This window comes from Coregonus clupeaformis, chromosome 8 (assembly GCF_020615455.1).
Source record: "Coregonus clupeaformis isolate EN_2021a chromosome 8, ASM2061545v1, whole genome shotgun sequence".
Lineage (NCBI taxonomy): Eukaryota > Metazoa > Chordata > Actinopteri > Salmoniformes > Salmonidae > Coregonus > Coregonus clupeaformis.
In genome coordinates, this window is record NC_059199.1 from 26,067,379 (window position 1) to 26,091,013 (window position 23,635).

The 23,635-nt window shown below is 45.6% G+C and overlaps 1 protein-coding gene across 1 annotated transcript in view; it reads right to left on the minus strand.

The window, feature by feature from the left end:
* LOC121571444 (RNA-binding motif, single-stranded-interacting protein 3-like) overlaps positions 1 to 23,635 on the minus strand; it is a 284,697-nt gene that overhangs the window by 43,395 nt on the left and 217,667 nt on the right. Inside the window, exons 7-8 of the mRNA XM_045221880.1 lie at positions 22,278 to 22,384; positions 6,509 to 6,552 (exon numbers count right to left, since the gene is read on the minus strand). Of these exons, the coding sequence (XP_045077815.1) occupies positions 6,509 to 6,552; positions 22,278 to 22,384 (151 nt within the window). The remainder of the gene's footprint in view (positions 1 to 6,508; positions 6,553 to 22,277; positions 22,385 to 23,635) is intronic.

The following is a 23,635-nucleotide window of genomic DNA, read 5'->3' on the forward strand; positions in this document are numbered from 1 at the left end:
TTTATCATGGCGGGCTCCTTTATCATGGCGGGCTCCTTTATCAGCCCTGGGTGTCATTTTTATCCCCTCACTGGTTAAGTGTTATACCACACTCAATGGTCCTCTATAGCTCAGTTGGTAGAGCATGGTGCTTGCAATACCAGAATAGGGGGTTTGATTCCCTGGACCAAGCACCCATACGTAAAATGTAAGTCACTTTGGATAAAAGTGCTTGCTAAATGGCATACAGTGAGGGAAAAAAGTATTTGATCCCCTGTTGATTTTGTATGTTTGCTCACTGACAAAGAAATGATCGGTCTATAATTTTAATGGTAGGTTTATTTGAACAGCGAGAGACAGAATAACTACAAAAAAATCCAGAAAAACGCATGTCAAAAATGTTATAAATTGATTTGCATTTTAATGAGGGGAATAAGTATTTGACCCCCTCTCAATCAGAAAGATTTCTGGCTCCCAGGTGTCTTCTATACAGGTAACGAGCTGAGATTAGGAGCACACTCTTAAAGGGAGTGCTCCTAATCTCAGCTTGTTACCTGTATAAAAGACACCTGTCCACAGAAGCAATCAATCAATCAGATTCCAAACTCTCCACCATGGCCAAGACCAAAGAGCTCTCCAAGGATGTCAGGGATAATATTGTAGACCTATACAAGGCTGGAATGGGCTACAAGACCATCACCAAGCAGCTTGGTGAGAAGGTGACAACAGTTGGTGCGATTATTCGCAAATGGAAGAAACACAAAAGAACTGTCAATCTCCCTCGGCCTGGGGCTCCATGCAAGATCTCACCTCGTGCAGTTGCAATGATCATGAGAACGGTGAGGAATCAGCCCAGAACTACACGGGAGGATCTTGTCAATGATCTCAAGGCAGCTGGGACCATAGTAACCAAGAAAACAATTGGTAACACACTACGCCGTGAAGGACTGAAATCCTGCAGCGCCCGCAAGGTCCCCCTGCTCAAGAAAGCACATATACAGGCCCATGTGAAGTTTGCCAATGAACATCTGAATGATTCAGAGGAGAACTGGGTGAAAGTGTTGTGGTCAGAAGAGACCAAAATCGAGCTCTTTGGCGTCAACTCAACTCGCCGTGTTTGGAGGAGGAGGAATGCTGCCTATGACCCCAAGAACACCATCCCCACCGTCAAACATGGAGGTGGAAACATTATGCTTTGGGGGTGTTTTTCTGCTAAGGGGACAGGACAACTTCACCGCATCAAAGGGACGATGGACGGGCCATGTATCGTCAAATCTTGGGTGAGAACCTCCTTCACTCAGCCAGGGCATTGAAAATGGGTCGTGGATGGGTATTCCAGCATGACAATGACCCAAAACACACGGCCAAGGCAACAAAGGAGTGGCTCAAGAAGAAGCACATTAAGGTCTTGGAGTGACCTAGCCAGTCTCCAGACCTTAATCCCATAGAAAATCTGTGGTGTGAGCTGAAGGTTCGAGTTGACAAACGTCAGGCTCGACACCTTAATGACTTGGAGAAGATCTGCAAAGAGGAGTGGGACAAAATCCCTCCTGAGATGTGTGCAAACCTGGTGGCCAACTACAAGAAACGTCTGACCTCTGTGATTGCCAACAAGGGTTTTGCCACCAAGTACTAAGTCATGTTTTACAGAGGGGTCAAATACTTATTTCCCTCATTAAAATGCAAATCAACTTATAACATGGATTTTTTGGTGGTTATTCTGTCTCTCACTGTTCAAATAAGCCTACCATTAAAATTATAGACTGATCATGTCTTTGTCAGTGGGCAAACGTACAAAATCAGCAGGGGATCAAATACTTTTTTCCCTCACTGTAAACTATATATACAAAAGTATGTGGACACCCCTTCAAATTAGTGGATAAGGCTACTTCAGCCACACACGTTGCTGACAGGTGTATAAAATTGATCACCCGCCATTCAATCTCCATAGACAAACATTGGCCTTACTGAAGAGCTCAGTGACATTCAACGTGGAACCGTCATAGGATGCCACCTTTCCAACAAGTTTGTCAAATTTCTGCCCTGCTAGGGCTGCCCCGTTCGACTGTAAGTGCTGTTATTGTGAAGTGGAAATGTCTAGAAGCAACAACGACTCAGCCGCGAAGTGGTAGGCCACACAAGCTCACAGAACGGGACTGCCGACTGCTGAAGCACATAACGCGTAAAAATCAACTATCCTCGGCTGCAACACAAACTACTGAGTTCCACACTGCCTCTGGATACAACGTCAGCACAATAACTGTTTGTCGGGAGCTTCATGAAATGGGTTTCCATGGCCGAGCAGCCGCACTGAAGCCTTAGATTACCATGCGCAATGCCAAGCGCCGGCTGGAGTGGTGTAAAGCTCGCCGCCATTGGACTCTGGAGCAGTGGAAAAGCGTTCTCTGGAATGATGAATCACGCTTCCCCATCTGGCAGTCCGACGGCCAAATCTGGGTTTGGCGGATGCCAGGAGAACGCTACCCCAATGCATAGTGCCTACTGTAAAGTTTGGTGGAGGAGGAATAATGGTCTGAGGCAGTTTTTCATGGTTCGGGGTAGGCCCCTTAGTTCCAGTGAAGTGAAATCTTAACGCTACAGCATACAATGACATTCTAGATGATTCTGTGCTTCCAACTTTGTGGCAACAGTTTGGGGAAGGCCGTTTCCTGTTTCAGTATGACAATGCCCTTATGCACAAAGCGAGGTCCATATAGAAATGGTTTGCCGAGATCGGTGTGGAAGAACTTGACTGGCGTGCACAGAGTCCTGACCTCAACCCCATCGAACACCTTTGGGATGAATTGGAACGCCGACTGCGAGCCAGGCCTAATCGCCCAACCTCACTAATGCTCTTGTGGCTGAATGGAAGCAAGTCCCCGCAGCAATGTTCCAAAATCTAGTGGAAAGCCTTCACAGAAGTGGGTGTTAAAGCAGCAAAGGGGGGACCAACTCCATCTTAATGCCCATGATTTTGGAATGTGATGTTCAACGAGCGGGTGTTCACATACTTTTAGTCATTTAGTGTATATTTTCACACTATGAGGTTGGAATAATACCATGAAATTGTGAAAATAATGATAATGCCATTTTAGTGTAAGAGCTGTTTGAATAGACCTCCTGAAATGTCAGCCTGTTTTGGTGGGATGGAGTTTTGGCCTGCCTAGCGACATCACCAGGCGGTATAAGTTAATAGACCAATAACAGTTAGTCTTCAGGTTACATATCCCTCCCATAAGGCACGTCCAATTAGGCCCCTCACTCAGACCACTCCCAAAATTATTTATTGATAAATTGCTCTTTGCTAAGAAGCTTTTTTTGTTTCTTTTTGACAATTTTAATTGAAATAAATTACAGTAAGGTACTTCATTGTTATCCAGAAATGATTTGATATTGAGATAAAAAAATGGCTGCATTGGGCCTATAAACGTAGAACAGTGCTCACAATCCGGTCGATTTTACATTTCTGTAAACAACGACAATGATAAAGCCTTACGTTACTATTATTATTATTTTTTGTTTGTTTCACGCTGTTGGCGGTAGGTGCACTTGATTCAGCAGCCCTAGCGTCGGGAAAGTAAAGTGTTCCCATTTTGAATCATTTCATGTGTCTGAAGGTAGAACTCCGCCTACCCTGCAGCCCAATCAGAGCAAATCAAGTGCACCTATAGGCCTACAGCTGGCCAATCAGATAGCTCAGATCACCGTGTCTGCACAGTTTCCTCAAGCCATAGACTGTAAAAGACACCTAGAACTCACAGCATAGTTGATACTGTGAGATTTCAAAACTTTTAAAACCATGACTAGAGAGAGACTCAACGAATACAACAAAGAGCTGCTGCTTTTATGAGTAAGTTCATGTTTAGGCCTAAGTTGTTATTCAGCACTGTCAACACTTTGTTCAACACTTTTATAAGCCATAAAATGTGTGTTCTCCCTACTTCCACTCACGCTACAACCAGCACTGCAGCTGCAATGAATTACTATAGCAGTGTACCGATAAGCTTGCTTTGCTATTATTAGGGGCTTGTGTCTTTTTTAATATCAAGGAATATTTAACTTTCTTTGGTCATAGGAGTAACAAAATGAATTGGTGCATGAGGCAGAAATAATGCAGTGTGACTGGAAGACTGTGTCTTTATTTCTCTGCAGAGGAAGGGAGAGCGGAGGGAGGGTGTGTCGGGTGAGAGGCAGCCGCTGCTCCCTCCCTCCCCTCAGACTGACCATCAGATGAAGGCCATCAGTCCAGTAAAAAAATAATAAGCAAATGATTATGCTCACTCAGCCTCACAAGTAATACAACAAATGATCTATTACCAGTGTGATCATATACCAACATTGGCAGGGCAATATGCAGTGATAATGTATTGGGCCTATAGCCTACTGCACAAACTTCATCGCTACAGAACTGTTTTTAATTGGTTAATGTTGCATAGGCTTACGCTTTTTAAGTCATGTTTTTAAAAAATCTGAGCGGTAGATCTCGGCTTGCATTTTAACTCAGAAAGTGATCTTGACTCAGAAAAGGTTGGTGACCACTGACATAGAACTATTGTCACCGACTACAAGCCTTGAAGTAATCTCAACATACTGCAGGAATTATTCTCCATATACTGTATCTATACATTACTACTGTATGTCTACTAGGTGGTCACTGTGCTACTCTCCATGTTTCCTCTAAATTAAACGTTTTATTCATGTCGGCTTACTATTACGGTTCTAAAACGGCCAGTGCTGTATCTAATGAGATGCTATTAATTCATCCAGTCTTATTCCAGAGTCATTGAGATAAGTGCTTCAGGAAGCAGGGAGAAGAAGGGAGTGAGAGAGAAGCTTCCTGTCACAGACTGAGGCCACATTGAGATAGGACGGAACTCAAGGCTCTCCTCCCCTTCCTGTTACAGCACACAGTGAAAAATAGAACACTTTGCTTGGCCATTTATTTCCATTGCACCCCTTGGTACACAGGCACAGAAGGCACGCATACACACACGCGCACACACACGAACAATCAGAGTCACAGATAAAAGGGACAGGCACACATGCAGGCAACCAGGCATGAAAGCATACAGTGGGGAGAACAAGTATTTGATACACTGCCGATTTTGCAGGTTTCCCTACTTACAAAGCATGTAGAGGTCTGTAATTTTTATCATAGGTACACTTCAACTGTGAGAGACGGAAAAAAAAATCCAGAAAATCACATTGTATGATTTTTAAGTAATTAATTTGCATTTTATTGCATGACATAAGTATTTGATACATCAGAAAAGCAGAACTTAATATTTGGTAAAGAAACCTTTGTTTGCAATTACAGAGATCATACGTTTCCTGTAGGTCTTGACCAGGTTTGCACACACTGCAGCAGGGATTTTGGCCCACTCCTCCATACAGACCTTCTCCAGATCCTTCAGGTTTCGGGGCTGTCGCTGGGAAATACGGACTTTCAGCTCCCTCCAAAGATCTTCCTCCAAACACGGCGAGTGGAGTTTAGACCAAAAAGCTCTATTTATGTCTCATCAGACCACATGACCTTCTCCCATTCCTCCTCTGGATCATCCAGATGGTCATTGGCAAACTTTAGACAGGCCTGGACATGCGCTGGCTTGAGCAGCGGGACCTTGCGTGCGCTGCAGGATTTTGATCCATTACGGCGTAGTGTGTTACTAATGGTTTTCTTTGAGACTGTGGTCCCAGCTCTCTTCAGGTCATTGACCAGGTCCTGCCGTGTAGTTCTGGGCTGATCCCTCACCTTCCTCATGATCATTGATGCCCCACGAGGTGAGATCTTGCATGGAGCCCCAGACCGAGGGTGATTGACCGTCATCTTGAACTTCTTCCATTTTCTAATAATTGCGCCAACAGTTGTTGCCTTCTCACCAAGCTGCTTGCCTATTGTCCTGTAGCCCATCCCAGCCTTGTGCAGGTCTACAATTTTATCCCTGATGTCCTTACACAGCTCTCTGGTCTTGGCCATTGTGGAGAGGTTGGAGTCTATTTGATTGAGTGTGTGGACAGGTGTCTTTTATACAGGTAACGAGTTCAAACAGGTGCAGTTAATACAGGAAATGAGTGGAGAACAGGAGGGCTTCTTAAAGAAAAACTAACAGGTTTGTGAGAGCCGGAATTCTTACTGGTTGGTAGGTGATCAAATACTTATGTCATGCAATAAAATGCAAATTAATTACTTAAAAATCATACAATGTGATTTTCTGGATTTTTGTTTTAGATTCCGTCTCTCACAGTTGAAGTGTACCTATGATAAAAATGACAGACCTCTACATCCTTTGTAAGTAGGAAAACCTGCAAAATCGGCAGTGTATCAAATACTTGTTCTCCCCACTGTACATGCACGCACGCACAAACACCTGAGACCTATCGTCACTACATCTCTTATAGATTCTTTAAATCAAAGAGTAACAACTTGCACACACTATATTAATCAAGCGATATGACAATCATATTGAACTAGTCCTATAGACTGCTCGGAGGGATGGAAGGTGCCAGGGATGTATAGATTGACTCTTACCCATTCTGCATAGCAGCAGGATCATATGTTAACTGCATACCAGTCTGCAACACAAGAGAGACGAGACATATCACAGGTTAATCATTGAATCATTGAATTTCAATTTCAAGTCAGCATAATGAACAGGATTTGAGAGATAGGAAACAAAAGGGATTTCAATACACTTTATGCATGTGGGAAAATGATCGACGCAAGCCTTTTAGAGAGAGAGAGAGAGAGAGAGAGAGAGAGCGAGAGAGAGAAAGAAGGGAGGAATGACAGTGAGCGTATGCATGAAAGTGTGTGAGGCCCTTATCTCTCTTCCTCTTTCTCCCCCTCTCTCGTTTTCTTCCCCTCTCTCTCCTTCTCTCATCTGCATTCCTGAAGCCTCTCTCCCGGAGGAGGGCTAATCCCATTTATTTTAACGGGAGGCAGTTGATGACAGTAGATTTCATCAGCACGCTTTCCCCCTCTCTCCCCCTGTCCCTCTCTCTCTCTCTCCCGCTCTCTGTCCCCCTCTCTTTCTCTCATTCTCTCTTCCCCTCTCTGTCTTTCTCTCCCTACCTCTCTCTCTCCATCCCTCTTACTCCCTTGTTCCTCTAGGAGGGTGTGTGAGCTAAAAGGGAGGAATGACCCTCAGGATCTAGGGGGGGATCAGTGTACATGGACCTCACCCACGTGAGTGAGGGGAAACAGAGATCCAAATGAATCCTATACCGTATGCAGAAGCCCTCAGTGACACGGCCACTGCAGATGTGTGCGGACATTAGCATAATATACAGTAGGACTGTGTGTGTTTTCATTCTTGTGAGTGTGTTTGAGTGTGAGTATGAGTGTTTGCATTTGAGAGAGTGTGTCTGCATTTGAGCATATGCATTCAGACCTGAATGCTGATTGGCTGACAGCCGTATACCACGGGTATGACAAAACATGTATTTTTACTGCTCTAATTACATTGGTAACCAGTTTATAATAGCAATAAGGCACCTCAGGGGTTTGTGGTATATGGCCAATATACCACGTCTAAGGGCTGTATCCAGGCACTCTGCATTGCGTCGTGCATAAGAACAGCCCATAGCCATGGCATATTGGCCATATACCACACACCCTTGGGCCTTATTGCTTAAATATATATATATGCAGTGCATTCGGAAAGTATTCAGACCGCTTGACTTTTTCAACATTTTGTGACCTTAAAGCCTTATTCTAAAATGGATTAAATACAAAATGTTCCTCATCAATCTACACACAATAGCCCATAATGACAAAGCAAAAAACGGGTTTTTAGATTTTTTTGAAAATGTATTACAAATATAAAACAGAAATACCTGATTTACATAAGTATTCAGACCCTTTGCTATGAAACTTGAAATTGAGCTCAGGTGCATCCTGTTTCCATTGATCACCCTTGAGATGTTTCTACCACTTGATTGGAGTCCACCTGTGGTAAATTCAATTGGTTGGACGTGATTTGGAAAGGCACACACCTGTCTATATAAGGTCCCACAGTTAACAGTGCATGTCAGAGCAAAAACCAAACCGGCCTTGGTCAGGGAGGTGACCAAGAACCCGATGGTCACTCTGACAGAGCTCCAGAGTTCCTCTATGGAGATGGGAGAACCTTCCAGAAGGACAACCATCTCTGCAGCACTCCACCAATCAGGTCTTTATGGTAGAGTGGCCAGACGGAAGCCACTCCTCAGTAAAAGCACATGACAGCCCGCTTGGAGTTTGCCAAAAGGCACTTAAAGGACTCTCAGACCATCAGAAACAAGATTATCTGGTCTGATGAAACCAAGATTGAACTCTTTGTCCTGAATGCCAAGCGTCACGTCTGGAGGAAACCTGGCACCATCCCTATGGTGAAGCATGGTGATGGCAGCATCATGCTGTGGGGATGTTTTTCAGCGGCAGGGACTGGGAGACTAGTCAGGATCGAGGGAAAGATGAACAGAATTAACTTTTAAGAAGGCACACCTGTTAATTGAAATGCATTCCAGGTGACTACCTCATGAAGCTGTTTGAGAGAATGCCAAGAGCGTGCAAAGCTGTCATCAAGGCAAAGGGTGGCTATTTGAAGAATCTCAAATATAAAATATATTTTGATTTGTTTAACACTTTTTTGGTTACTACATGATTCCATATGTGTTATTTCATAGTTTTGATGTCTTCACTATTATTCTACAATGTAAAAAATAGTAAAAATAAATTAAAACCCTTGAATGAGTAGGTGTGTCCAAACTTTTGACTGGTAGTGTATATATACACTGAACAAAAATATAAACGCAACATGCAACAATTTCAACGATTTTACTGAGTTAAAGTTCATATAAGAAAATCAGTCAATTTAAATTAAGTCATTAGGCCCTAATCTATGGATTTCACATGATTGGGCAGGGGCGCAGCCATGGGTGGGCTTGGGAGGGCATAGGCCCACCCACTGGGGAGCCAGGCCCAGCCAATCAGAATGAGTTTTTCCCACGAAAGGTCTTTATTACAGACAGAAATACTCCTCAGTTTCATCAGTTGTCCGGGTGGCTGGTCTCAGACGATCCCGTAAGTGAAGAAGTCGGATGTGGAGGTCCTGGGCTGGCGTGGTTACACGTGGTCTGCGGTTGTGAGGCCGGTTGGACGTACTGCCAAATTCTCTAAAACGATGTTGGTAGAGAAATGAACATTACATTCTCTGGCAACAGCTCTGGTGGACATTCCTGCAGTCAGCATGCCAATTGCACGCTCCCTCAAAACTTGAGACATCTGTGGCATTGTGTTGTGTGACAAAACCGCACATTTTAGAGTGGCCTTTTATTGTCCCCTGCACAATGTGCACCCATGTAATGATCATGCTATTTAATGAGCTTCTTGATATGCCACACCTGACAAGTGGATAGATTATATTGGCAAAGGAGAAATGCTCACTAACAGGGATGTAAACAAATTTGTGCACAACATTTGAGAGAAATAAGCTTTTTTTGCCTATGGAAAATTTCTGCAATCTTTTATTTCAGCTCATGAAACATGGGACCAACACTTTACATGTTGCTTTTATATTTTTGTTCAGTATATGTGCCTGTATGTTCCACTGACAAGAAGTGTGTGTACTGGTATGCGTCTGAGTTAGGGTTGAATATTTTCCCGGTATTTTACAAATGTTCCATCCTGAGAATAAATCAATTTTCTCCCGGGTAACCTGGTATTTCCCGCCAAAACCGGAAGTGTCATTCAAAAGCATTATAAAGCATATAAATAGGCTTATGTCTGGATTTGATTAGAGCTTTGATCTACAATTCAAGCCTGATGCTACCTGAGCCTGATGAGCCATACATTAAATACATTTTATGAGCCATACATTAAATACTTTTAATGAGTGCAAGCCCAAAGAAGCTCAAATGATTGTGCCATTATCCAATACATACAGTATATGATGGGCTACTGCACATTACAGTAAGCATGACAGAAAAACATAAAAGCCCATAGATGTAGCTAGCTATATGCTCTCTTGGGTAAATCAATGAAACTAGCTCCAGTAGGGTAATATTTTTGATTGCGAACTGTATTACTGTACGGTATTGTATTATACTGTATTATATGGACTGGAATTATGCACATCGTTCAAACCATGATAAAGCAGGAAGAGAACATACGATTCCATACTGAGATGGGCTGAGATGTCTGTCTCCACCCTGAGCGTTGATGATTCATCATGCAGAGGCCGTAGAGAAGCCAGATTTAGACATCGCATATAATTTAACAGTTCCATTTCACGCCATGGTGTTCATATACATAATTTATTATAATTTAACAGTTTCTCGCAGTTTTTTATCCCGGGAAAAGGGAATAGTTTTGGGCGGTAAATCCTGGTAAATCTCGGTAACCAGGTTCCCGCCATTCAACCCTAGTCTGAGTGTATGCATCTGCTTCACAGTATGCATGCACTGCATGTTTCACTGTGTGCCTGCATCTATATGTTCATGTCTGTGTATGTATGTGTCTGTATCTGTGTGCCTATACAGTGTTACAGTGCCTTCAGAAAGTATTCACAACCCATTACTTTTTCCACATTTTGTTGTGTTACAGCCTGAATTTAAAATTTAGATTTTGTGTCACTGGCCTACACACAATACCCCATAATACCAAAGCGGAATTATGTTTTTAGAAATAAGTATTCAACCCCTTTGTTATGGCAAGCCTAAATAAGCTTCAGGAGTAATAATGTGCTTAACAAGTTGCATGTGCAATAATAGTTTTTAACATGTTTTTTAATAACTACATCATTTCTGTACCTCACACATAAAATTATCTGTAAGGTCCCTCAGTCGAGCAGTGAATTTCAAACACAGATTCAACCACAAAAACCAGGGAGGTTTTCCAATGCCTCGCAAAGAAGGGCATCTATTGGTAGATGGGTAAAAATAAGAAGAAATTAACTTTATGTCCTGAATACAAAGTGTTATGTTTGGAGCAAATCCAACACAACACATCACTGACTACAACTCTTCATATTTTCAAGCATAGTGGTGGATGTTATGGATATCATTTAAGGACCAAAGGATTGACAGCCATCCCATACAGATTGCAAAATAGTTGGGAAGAGATTTTTGACGTACCGATCCCATGGCATAGTGTTTATGAACTGATATGCAAAACGACACCGGATTCAAAACTTTGAACCTTTCAATTTAAATTATTATATAGAATTCTTGCTACCAATATAATGTTATTTCTATGGGGGATACAATCTTCCCAGCTCTGCAGATTTTGCTGCGAAGAGACAGAATCATTAGATAATTTGTTTTGGTACTGTCCATTTGTAGCTTGTTTTTGGACACAGGTCCAGGAATGGCTAAAGGAGTGCAATATTAACCTTGCAGATAGCTTTACTGGGTGATCTGAAAAGTCATAGTCAATCAATCAATAATATAATAATACTTTTAGCAAAAATGTTTATTTTCAATTTACAATCTGTAGAAACAATGAGAATAGAAAGGTTCAGAACTTTTGTAAAACATCACAGTACAGTTGAAAAAGATATGGCAAATAGAAATCCTATATGGAAGGTGTTAAGCGATAGATGGGTGGTGTTGAATGGAGTTGAAGGATGGGACTAATAACAACTAACAACAACTAATAACAGGATAACTAATAATGTAAGCATACTGTGTCCATAATAAGTATATAGGTTGTAGGTTGGGAGCTTTTGTGAAAGAGCACAGTTAGAAAGATATGGCATATAGAAGCAAACCGGATGGACATCATGAAAATTATCGGAGAGGTTGAAAGTAGTTCAGGAGAAAAAACAAACAAAATATAATTATTGTAAAATTGACTGTGTCCATAAAATGTATATAGTAAGTATAAGCTGGAAGTAGAGGCCTAAGCGTTGTTGTTCACTAGTTTACTCCAATTAGGGAAAGGGTGGTGGGGTTGGAAAGTAATAAAGGGGAATATATATATATTTTTAAGGATATGTATGTGTATGTATGTATGTATGTATTGTGATGTCACGAGAGGCTGTGTCCTGGAGGGACGTTACATCCCCCTGAGGTGGCTGCAAACCCAGACAGCTATGGCTCCATCTGCTGGTATGGTCGGGAACTCCACCCCTCTATGGCCAATCTTCCCACGCAGCTGAAACAAATGAGGAGCTGATGAGCTGAAGGTTTGGGAAGGGAAGACACACAGTCTCCAACCTGGGCTCTCTGGAGGACAAGAGTGCTGCACGTCCACTTCCATGAGGAATATAAGGATTTGGAGATACTTACCTTTGGGAAATACTCACCTTTGGATATATGCACCTGTGGAAATACGTGAGAGACATTTGGAAGGACTTTTTGCTGGGTTGGCCGCTAGCTGCAACGTGGACTACAGTAAGGCTGGGGAAAAGTTATCTGAGCGAGTGAGAATTATGATTTTGGATGTGGAAGAGACATCCCTGAACTGTTAACCCTTAAAGAGCCACAAGAGAACAGAATTTTGTTATATTTTCGTTAATTTCCCAAGACCTATAATAAAATCCTTGTTTTGTTTGAACCTTGTCTCCTTGCACTACTTGAGCAATCCCGCTGAAAGCTGTGTAGCCTCTCGTGACGTCACAGATGGTGGAGAATACGGGCACGCTCAAGCGTTAATAGTGCATGTCAGAGGAGGATACCGAAGGTTTGATCACCCAGTTTTCCAAGTTGGCCGTAGGCTCCCCGCCGACTGAAATGGAGGACATATTGAAAGCCCTTGTTGCTGGCCAGCAAGCCCAGATGCAAGCAAACGTGGCTCTCTTGGAGGAGCAAAAGAAAGCCAACCTTCTGAAGGCAGAGGAATTGCAGTTGCAGAGACAGAGGGTGGTCCAAAATACCCGCCCAATAAAGGCAAGTGACTTTATATCTAAGATGGGAGCTACCGATGACATTGAGGCATACCTGCATGCATTTGAGGCCACGGCCACTAGGGAAGCCTGGCCCAAGCAACAGTGGGTTGGTCTGTTAGCCCCCTTTCTAACCGGGGAATCGCTGAATGCTGTCCGGGACCTGGGCCCTGACCAGGTTACTGACTATGATGCCCTGAAGTCTGAGATCCTCAGCAGATATGGACTCACAAAGTTTGGTATGGCCCAGCGCTTTCACAGCTGGACCTTCCAACCAGACCAACCTCCTCGGGCGCAGATGCATGAACTTGTCCGAATCGCAAGGAAATGGCTGGATCCGCAGAGGAATACAGCAGCGGCGGTGGTGGAGGCCGTTGTGGTGGATCGTTACCTACGCGCCCTGCCTTATGAGGCAAAACGGTTCATCAGTCAACAGGCCTTGACCACGGCTGATCTGACCGTGGAAGCTGTGGAAAAGTACCAGGCCACAGCGGAGATGCTGAATGCTTCCCGAAAAGACCCCAGGAGTGCGGCCCCACCACAAATGGGAAGAACCCGTCCAAAGGACCCCAAGGTCTCGAACCCAGCCACGTCAGGACTTATCCCGGCTCCAGGGGGAGCCAGAAACCAGGCGGGTCCAAGAAGAGTATACCAGGAGGGGGAAACTCGACAGTGTTACCGGTGTGGGGAGATGGGACATATCTCCTGGCAGTGTGGGAAACCAGCCGATGAACCTATGCCCACTGCGGAGTCCTCCAGCTCAGCACCCACACACCGTTTTGCCTCGCTCTTGGGAGTCGTAGATGGCGGCCCAGATCGACCCCCCCCACCTGCCCGGTAACTGTGAATCACCATGATGTGGAGGCCTTACTGGATTCTGGTAGCCGGGCCACCCTGGTGCGTAAGGATTTGGTGGGCCCAACGTGTCTGACCCCGGGGAAAGTCCTCCCAGTTTCCTGTGTCCATGGGGACACCAGAGAATACCCCATTACTGAACTTACAATGACCAGCACACGGGGAACCATACACACGACGGCGGGGGTGGTTGATTCCCTCCCCGTCCCTGTCCTAATTGGACGAGACTGCCCAGCCTTTTACCCACTCTGGAGAGAGTCTCAGGAGAGGATAACCCGAGTACCTCGGAAACGGAGAGGCAAGACTCATGCTGGGAAGGCTCCGGTGCAATCCTCCGAATTACTCACTCCCGCCCGGGCTCTGATAGGGATGGCAGGTGCCCAGACCGACACAGAGACGGAGCTACAGAATCTGGACAAAGAACTGTCTGGTCTGAAGGCGACCGCTGAGAGGTATCGTTTGTTAAAGCAACAGTTAGACATGAAGACAGAAGAGTTAGATATCCTCCAGGCTAAACTCCAACAGAGCTCCTTCCATAAGCAACAGGAGGAGCTGGAGAGGCTGCGCAGGACCATCGAGGAGTGTGAGGAGACCCTGCGCAGTAGTAAGGAGGTCCAGAAGAAGGCAGAGGAGAAGTACAAGGTGTTGGAGAACAAGATGAAGAATGCGGAGGCAGAGAGAGAGAAGGAACTGAAAGCTGCTCAACAGAAGCTAAACTCTGCTAAAACCAAGGCTGATGCGTTCAGTAAGAAACTCAAGGAGAGACAACAGGAGGCTGAGTCCCTGGTCCTAGAGGTGGAGGAGTTGAAGAGAGAGCAGGCTGGCAAGCACCACGGCAATGCGGACGCCCTCTCCCGGCGTGATGCCTTCTTCGCTGCCTTTACCCCGACGAGGACGTCGGTCCCGAGGAGGGGGATGTGATGTCACGAGAGGCTGTGTCCTGGAGGGACGTTACATCCCCTGAGGTGGCTGCAAACCCAGACAGCTATGGCTCCATCTGCTGGTATGGTCGGGAACTCCACCCCTCTATGGCCAATCTTCCCACGCAGCTGAAACAAATGAGGAGCTGATGAGCTGAAGGTTTGGGAAGGGAAGAGACACAGTCTCCAACCTGGGCTCTCTGGAGGACAAGAGTGCTGCACGTCCACTTCCATGAGGAATATAAGGATTTGGAGATACTTACCTTTGGGAAATACTCACCTTTGGATATATGCACCTGTGGAAATACGTGAGAGACATTTGGAAGGACTTTTTGCTGGGTTGGCCGCTAGCTGCAACGTGGACTACAGTAAGGCTGGGGAAAAGTTATCTGAGCGAGTGAGAATTATGATTTTGGATGTGGAAGAGACATCCCTGAACTGTTAACCCTTAAAGAGCCACAAGAGAACAGAATTTTGTTATATTTTCGTTAATTTCCCAAGACCTATAATAAAATCCTTGTTTTGTTTGAACCTTGTCTCCTTGCACTACTTGAGCAATCCCGCTGAAAGCTGTGTAGCCTCTCGTGACGTCACAGTATGTATGTATATATGTATATGTGTATGTGTGTGTATGTGTGTATGTATGTATGTATGTGTGTATATATGTGTATGTATATATGTATATGGATTGGAAGTGATGCAGACAATTACATTGATGGAAGTTACAATCTATATGCAATATTATGCTGATCTACCCCCTAATATATATATATATATATATATATATATATAAAAAGAAGGGCACCTTTTGGTAGATGGGTAAAAATAAGAAGAAATTAACTTTATGTCCTGAATACAAAGTGTTATGTTTGGAGCAAATCCAACACAACACATCACTGACTACAACTCTTCATATTTTCAAGCATAGTGGTTATGGATATCCTTGTGAAGGGCAAGGACTAGAGGAAAACCTGGTTCAGTCTGCTTTCCAACACTAGGAGACCAATTCACTTTTCAGCAGAACAATAACTTAAAAGACAAGGCCAAATATACACTGGAGTTGCTTACCAAGATGACATTGAATGTTCCTGAATGGCCTAGTTCTAGTTTTGACTTAAATCGGCTTGAAGATCTATGGCAAGACTTGAAAATGGCTGTCTAGCAATGATCAACAACCAACTTGACAGAGCTTGTAGAATTTTATAAAGAATAATGTGCAAATATTGTACAATTCAGGTGTGCAAAGCTCTTAGAGACTTACCCAGAAAGACCCACAGCTCTAATTGCTGCCAAAGGTGATTCTAACATGTATTGACTCAGGGGTGTGAATACTTATGTAAGTTCGATATTTCTGTATTTAATTTTCAATACATTTTCAAAACTTTCTAAAAACATGTTTTCACCTTGTCATTATGGAGTATTGTGTGTAGATGGGTGAGAAAAAAACATATATTTAATCCATTCTGAATTCAGGCTGTAACAACAAAATGTGGAATAAGTCAAGGCGTATGAATACCTTCTGAAGGCACTGTGTATGTGCTAATGGCCATCCCAGACATGGCCAGCTGTCTGGTGAGGCTGATAAGTCCCATGCGTGGTGCCCTTACTTCCATGTGTTAATGAATTCCACACCATGGCTGCCTGGCTCACACAGACAATCCCCCATAAGGGTCGGCTGCATGGCCATGACTGATTATGCATGCTGTTGGCACGTCCGGTACAAAGAGAGAGAGAGAAAGGGAATGTGTGTGTAAGAAAGAGAAGGTGAGATGAAGAGGAGAGCGAAAATAGTGTATGTGAGAAAGAATATATGGAAGAAAGTACATGTGTCTGAGTATGTGTGGGAAAGAGAAAAAGAGAGAGTATATGTACGAGAGATAATTAGAGTATGTGAGGGAGAGAAAGTGAGAGTATGTGAGGAAAAGAAAGTGAGAGTATGTGAGGGAGGGAAGGTGAGAGTCTGTGAGGGAGGGAAAGTGAGAGTATGTGAGGGAGAGAAAGTGAGAGTATGTGAGGGAGGCAAAGTGAGAGTATGTGAGAGTGAGAAAGTGAGTGTATATAAGGGAGAGAAAGTGAGAGTATGTGAGGGATATAAAGTGAGAGAATGTGAGGAAGAGAAAGTGAGAGTATATGAGGGAGAGAAAGTGAGAGCATGTGAGGGAGAGACAGTGAGAGTATATGTCTAGGAGAGGAAGTTGGAGTATGTGAATGAGAGATAGAAAGTGAGAGTACGTGCAAGAGAGAAAGTTGGAGTAAGTGTGTGAGAGTCAGAGAGAGAGAAAGTTGGACTATGTGTATGTGTGTGAGAGTGTCTGTGTATACTGTAGTATGTGTTTGACAGATAGAGATCCCACTAAAAGGGGTAGTTTGAGGACGGCTCCTCTGGCAGCTGGAAGGCCACCTGTACTGGACTTCCACAAGAAACCCCAGCCATCCATGGTGTGTCCGGCTGTAGGTCACACAGACACAAACACACACACACACACCCTCTCTCCCTCTCTCTCAAAAACATCAGTCATGCTTCCTTTCACACAGGGGAGAACCAGGTGGTTTCGCCATTAACACTTTCATCAAGAGAAAGCACTTGAGCTAGTGTGACTTTGTGAGACTACGTGTGTGTATGTTAACGATTTAATGATTTATGGTGTGTGTCCGTGTGAGTATGGGTGCTTGATCCCACGTGACTTTGCATGTGTGTTTGCATGTGTGTGTAAGCGCACATCATTTGTAAGATGTAACACATGTTCGAGAGAGTGTTTGCATGCCTCATAGTCACTTAGAAGAAAACTTGTCACCTCTTTCAAAACCTCCATTTGACTTCTGACCCTTTTTCAACTACTGACTAATCATGCTACAATGTGGTTGCTTGCTGCTCTACGGGTGTTCTACTACACCCCTCATGTGTTTAGGGAGTTTGGCTGACTTCAAAAGGGGTTCAATGGAGAACATAACAAATGGCGTGCGCCGGCGGCCCTCTTCATCTGGCCACGGAACGGGAGGCCCCTGGTGAACGATTGGAGAGCGTCTGATAAACAGACTGCTGATCAATGACTGTGGGAGCTTCGCTGACACACACAAAGGTACGAACAAATGTGCGCGCACAAACACACTGTGATGTCACGAGAGGCTGTGTCCTGGAGGGACGTTACATCCCCCTGAGGTGGCTGCAAACCCAGACAGCTATGGCTCCATCTGCTGGTATGGTCGGGAACTCCACCCCTCTATGGCCAATCTTCCCACGCAGCTGAAACAAATGAGGAGCTGATGAGCTGAAGGTTTGGGAAGGGAAGACACACAGTCTCCAACCTGGGCTCTCTGGAGGACAAGAGTGCTGCACGTCCACTTCCATGAGGAATATAAGGATTTGGAGATACTTACCTTTGGGAAATACTCACCTTTGGATATATGCACCTGTGGAAATACGTGTGGGACATTTGGAAGGACGTTTTGCTGGGTTGGCCACTAGCTGCAACGTGGAATACAGTAAGACTGGGGAAAAGTTATTTGAGCGAGGGAGAGTTATGATTTTGGATGTGGAAGAGACATCCCTGAACTGTTAACCCTTAAAGAGCCACCAGAGAACAGAATTGTGTTATACTTTCGTTAGTTTCCCAAGACCTTTAATAAAATCCTTGTTTTGGTTGAACCTGGTCTCCTTGCACTACTTGAGCAATCCCGCTGAAAGCTGTGTAGCCTCTCGTGACATCACAGGTGGTGGAGAATACGGGCACGCTCAAGCGTTAATAGTGCATGTCAGAGGAGGATACCGAAGGTTTGATCACCCAGTTTTCCAAGTTGGCCGTAGGCTCCCCGCCCGACTGAAATGGAGGACATATTGAAAGCCCTTGTTGCTGGCCAGCAAGCCCAGATGCAAGCAAACGTGGCTCTCTTGGAGGAGCAAAAGAAAGCCAACCTTCTGAAGGCAGAGGAATTGCAGTTGCAGAGACAGAGGGTGGTCCAAAATACCCGCCCAATAAAGGCAAGTGACTTTATATCTAAGATGGGAGCTACCGATGACATTGAGGCATACCTGCATGCATTTGAGGCCACGGCCACTAGGGAAGCCTGGCCCAAGCAACAGTGGGTTGGTCTGTTAGCCCCCCTTTCTAACCGGGGAATCGCTGAATGCTGTCCGGGACCTGGGCCCTGACCAGGTTACTGACTATGATGCCCTGAAGTCTGAGATCCTCAGCAGATATGGACTCACAAAGTTTGGTATGGCCCAGCGCTTTCACAGCTGGACCTTCCAACCAGACCAACCTCCTCGGGCGCAGATGCATGAACTTGTCCGAATCGCAAGGAAATGGCTGGATCCGCAGAGGAATACAGCAGCGGCGGTGGTGGAGGCCGTTGTGGTGGATCGTTACCTACGCGCCCTGCCTTATGAGGCAAAACGGTTCATCAGTCAACAGGCCTTGACCACGGCTGATCTGACCGTGGAAGCTGTGGAAAAGTACCAGGCCACAGCGGAGATGCTGAATGCTTCCCGAAAAGACCCCAGGAGTGCGGCCCCACCACAAATGGGAAGAACCCGTCCAAAGGACCCCAAGGTCTCGAACCCAGCCACGTCAGGACTTATCCCGGCTCCAGGGGGAGCCAGAAACCAGGCGGTCCAAGAAGAGTACACCAGGAGGGGGGAAACTCGACAGTGTTACCGGTGTGGGGAGATGGGACATATCTCCTGGCAGTGTGGGAAACCAGCCGATGAACCTATGCCCACTGCGGAGTCCTCCAGCTCAGCACCCACACACCGTTTTGCCTCGCTCTTGGGAGTCGTAGATGGCGGCCCAGATCGACCCCCCACCTGCCCGGTAACTGTGAATCACCATGATGTGGAGGCCTTACTGGATTCTGGTAGCCGGGCCACCCTGGTGCGTAAGGATTTGGTGGGCCCAACGTGTCTGACCCCGGGGAAAGTCCTCCCAGTTTCCTGTGTCCATGGGGACACCAGAGAATACCCCATTACTGAACTTACAATGACCAGCACACGGGGAACCATACACACGACGGCGGGGGTGGTTGATTCCCTCCCCGTCCCTGTCCTAATTGGGACGAGACTGCCCAGCCTTTTACCCACTCTGGAGAGAGTCTCAGGAGAGGATAACCCGAGTACCTCGGAAACGGAGAGGCAAGACTCATCCTGGGAAGGCTCCGGTGCAATCCTCCGAATTACTCACTCCCGCCCGGGCTCGGATAGGGATGGCAGGTGCCCAGACCGACACAGAGACGGAGCTACAGAATCTGGACAAGGAACTGTCTGGTCTGAAGGCGACCGCTGAGAGGTATCGTTTGTTAAAGCAACAGTTAGACATGAAGACAGAAGAGTTAGATATCCTCCAGGCTAAACTCCAACAGAGCTCCTTCCATAAGCAACAGGAGGAGCTGGAGAGGCTGCGCAGGACCATCGAGGAGTGTGAGGAGACCCTGCGCAGTAGTAAGGAGGTCCAGAAGAAGGCAGAGGAGAAGTACAAGGTGTTGGAGAACAAGATGAAGAATGCGGAGGCAAAGAGAGAGAAGGAACTGAAAGCTGCTCAACAGAAGCTAAACTCTGCTAAAACCAAGGCTGATGCGTTCAGTAAGAAACTCAAGGGAGAGACAACAGGAGGCTGAGTCCCTGGTCCTAGAGTTGGAGGAGTTGAAGAGAGAGCAGTCTGGCAAGCACCACGGCAATGCGGACGCCCTCTCCCGGCGTGATGCCTTCTTCGCTGCCTTTACCCCGCGAGGACGTCGGTCCCGAGGAGGGGGGATGTGTGATGTCACGAGAGGCTGTGTCCTGGAGGGACGTTACATCCCCCTGAGGTGGCTGCAAACCCAGACAGCTATGGCTCCATCTGCTGGTATGGTCGGGAACTCCACCCCTCTATGGCCAATCTTCCCACGCAGCTGAAACAAATGAGGAGCTGATGAGCTGAAGGTTTGGGAAGGGAAGACACACAGTCTCCAACCTGGGCTCTCTGGAGGACAAGAGTGCTGCACGTCCACTTCCATGAGGAATATAAGGATTTGGAGATACTTACCTTTGGGAAATACTCACCTTTGGATATATGCACCTGTGGAAATACGTGTGGGACATTTGGAAGGACGTTTTGCTGGGTTGGCCACTAGCTGCAACGTGGAATACAGTAAGACTGGGGAAAAGTTATTTGAGCGAGGGAGAGTTATGATTTTGGATGTGGAAGAGACATCCCTGAACTGTTAACCCTTAAAGAGCCACCAGAGAACAGAATTGTGTTATACTTTCGTTAGTTTCCCAAGACCTTTAATAAAATCCTTGTTTTGGTTGAACCTGGTCTCCTTGCACTACTTGAGCAATCCCGCTGAAAGCTGTGTAGCCTCTCGTGACATCACAACACATACAGTACGTACTGTACGTGTGTGCACGCACGCACTCTCTCTCTCTCATCACACACATGCACACACACACGCACACACAAAGGCCCCAACAACTCCAGCACTTAAGCCTCCACCAGCCTCTCACTCATGTCCTTAACCAGAGTAATGGGAAGCAAGGAGTGAGGGAGGGAGGGAGACGAGGGAGGAGAGATGCAAGACTCTTCCTAGCTGTTGAGCCTGAGGCCATGGGAGGGCCTTTTTACAGAGATAAAAACACGAATCATGTCGTTAATCTGCGCGTGAGACGTAGTTGGGCGCGAGGTGAGCCGTTTAATCTAAGGAGGACAGCAGATTTCATCAGGCACGCTGTGTGGGGACGAGAGGGAGGAGAGGAGAGATGAGAGAGAGCCGAAGTGTTGTTGTGTATTCCATCTATTCTAGTGATGCTGCCTCTTTTCTTTGATCCTTTCTTCTCTCCTCCTCTTTCCAGATGCTGCACACGCACCCCTCTCACCTCACGTCAAGTGTAGTCAGCTAACCCTGTCAGTGTGTGAGGCTCTGTAGCAACATGCTGTTAGGGTAAACAGGCCTCACTGGGCTCAGTGTTTGGTCTGCTGAGTTTGTGATGGACACACACACATACAGTATATGCTTGCAAAGCACACAAAAACATCACACACAAGCAACAAGCAGACAAACTGGAGAGTATGTTATGTCTCCTGAAAGACACACAGTCAGGCCCATCTCCACATAGTGCCTATATCTTGTCCTTTCCTTCTACCTTGCAGCTTCAGCACAACTGTCAGCCCCTACAAGTTCAGCCCCGTGGTGGTATAGACCCGCATGAAAAACCCTCCAACTGCCCTTCCCGTTGTAGGTTGTTACTGCTGAATATGTTAGGTATCCAATTTATAGGCCCGAACTACTATGAACCATAGGTGGAACACCTATATGTTTGGCAGCCTTGGCAGGGCACTCATACAACCTTGAAATATAATTTATATTATATTATTTTGAAGGTTTGGATCGTTACTTAAAAGTGCTTTTTTCAACCTTTTTCACTGCCAGTGCCAAACTTAAACATGGGAGACAGACTGTCATGTTTTACATGGACCCAGATGTGTTGGAATCCTAAAAGGCCTTTCTGAGGGGACCTAAGTGACCCATTAAGACTTCCATTTCCTCAGAGGTTAAATGCCTGCCTTTGAACCAAACGTCATTACAGTGCCATGAGTAGGTGGTATGTAATGCAGGGTTATTGGTAACTGCCGAATGGCTGTACCTATGGAACCAAAATGGCGACTGTAATGAGTCCGTGGCTTACCTCGCCCTCCCTGTGCCACGGCCGCCCGTTCTGCGGGTACTTGCTCTGGCTCTGGCGTTTCTTCTGCCCTCCGTCTGCGAATTTGCACAGCAAAGGCTCGTTGGGGGCTGCAGAGAGAGAGAGAGAGAGAGAGAGAGAGAGAGAGAGAGAGAGAGAGAGAGAGAGAGAGAGAGAGAGAGAGAGAGAGAGAGAGAGAGAGAGAGAGAGAGAGAGAGAGAAGGGGTTAGTAAAAACAGAAACCAACGTCAGGAGGACTGAAATAGCGACCCTTCTGAAGAACCCGAGCCCCTTTGAAGTGTGTCTCCCTTTCTCTTTTCTGCCCCCTCCCTCCCGCCAGCCAGCCCTCCCTCCTGTAGAGTGCCTTGTGAAACTCCCAGACACTCAGTTTTGGCAAGGCCATTCATTCCCCCAGCCTCAGCCCCACTGGCAGCCCTTGAAAGAGCATAGCTGGGTATTGTTGAAATAATAATCAGAGTAATCGCTCTCGTAAATTGCTTAGAGACGGTATTGTTTCGGCGCTCTGTCAGCCAAAGCTAATTTCTGTAAGGCATTCCCGTTCCCTCCTATACAATCCCCCTATTTTGTTAGAACAGCTTTTCTTCTTGACTTTTCATCTTTATGATTCTTTCCACTCCGCAACCAGGAAGGTTTCTCATCGGGCTACAAACATAAAAGTGTTTGGGTGAGAATGTGAGAATGTGAGGATGAGTTGTTCTCTGAGTGACCACAGGGGGCAGTCTATCCATGTGCTCACGCTAGCTGCTACAGTCTGTGCAATGACAGGAAATGCGAATGGACAGAAACATTGTAAGTCACTTAAGGACAAATATCACACTGGGGTAACATAGCCATTCATCACCTTTGTGATTTAACCTCAGATCCCATACATTCACCCAGGACGTAGCCACAAAATATGAATGGACAAGAAGAGGAAATGACCAAGATTGGCTAATTGCAGTTTATCAATTGACAGTTCATGGGATCTCAACTCCTCCATATAGTCCCTTATCTAGATAATCGCAGCAGCACCAAGATATAATTGCCGTAACAAGTTACATTTTCTGTGTGATACATAGTTCTTAGAACAACTCTCTAAAGGCCACATTCTCACACTACTCCTAGAGCAGTTGAGCTTCAGACGAGATAAAAAGTCCGAAAAAACCCCACCTTCTGTGGAAAGACAGAGCCACTGAGGGCTGGAATGAAAAGAGGGGAAGAAAGAAAAACAAAGGAGAAGAAAAGCCCTTATTGAGTGGTTTCTCGTGAGAAAAACGTGTGGCTCTTTTGGCCGGGGATCGGGGGTCTTTACTGTGTCCGTCCCCTTTTAGTTTATTTTGCGTGTCTGCGAGTTCGGTATC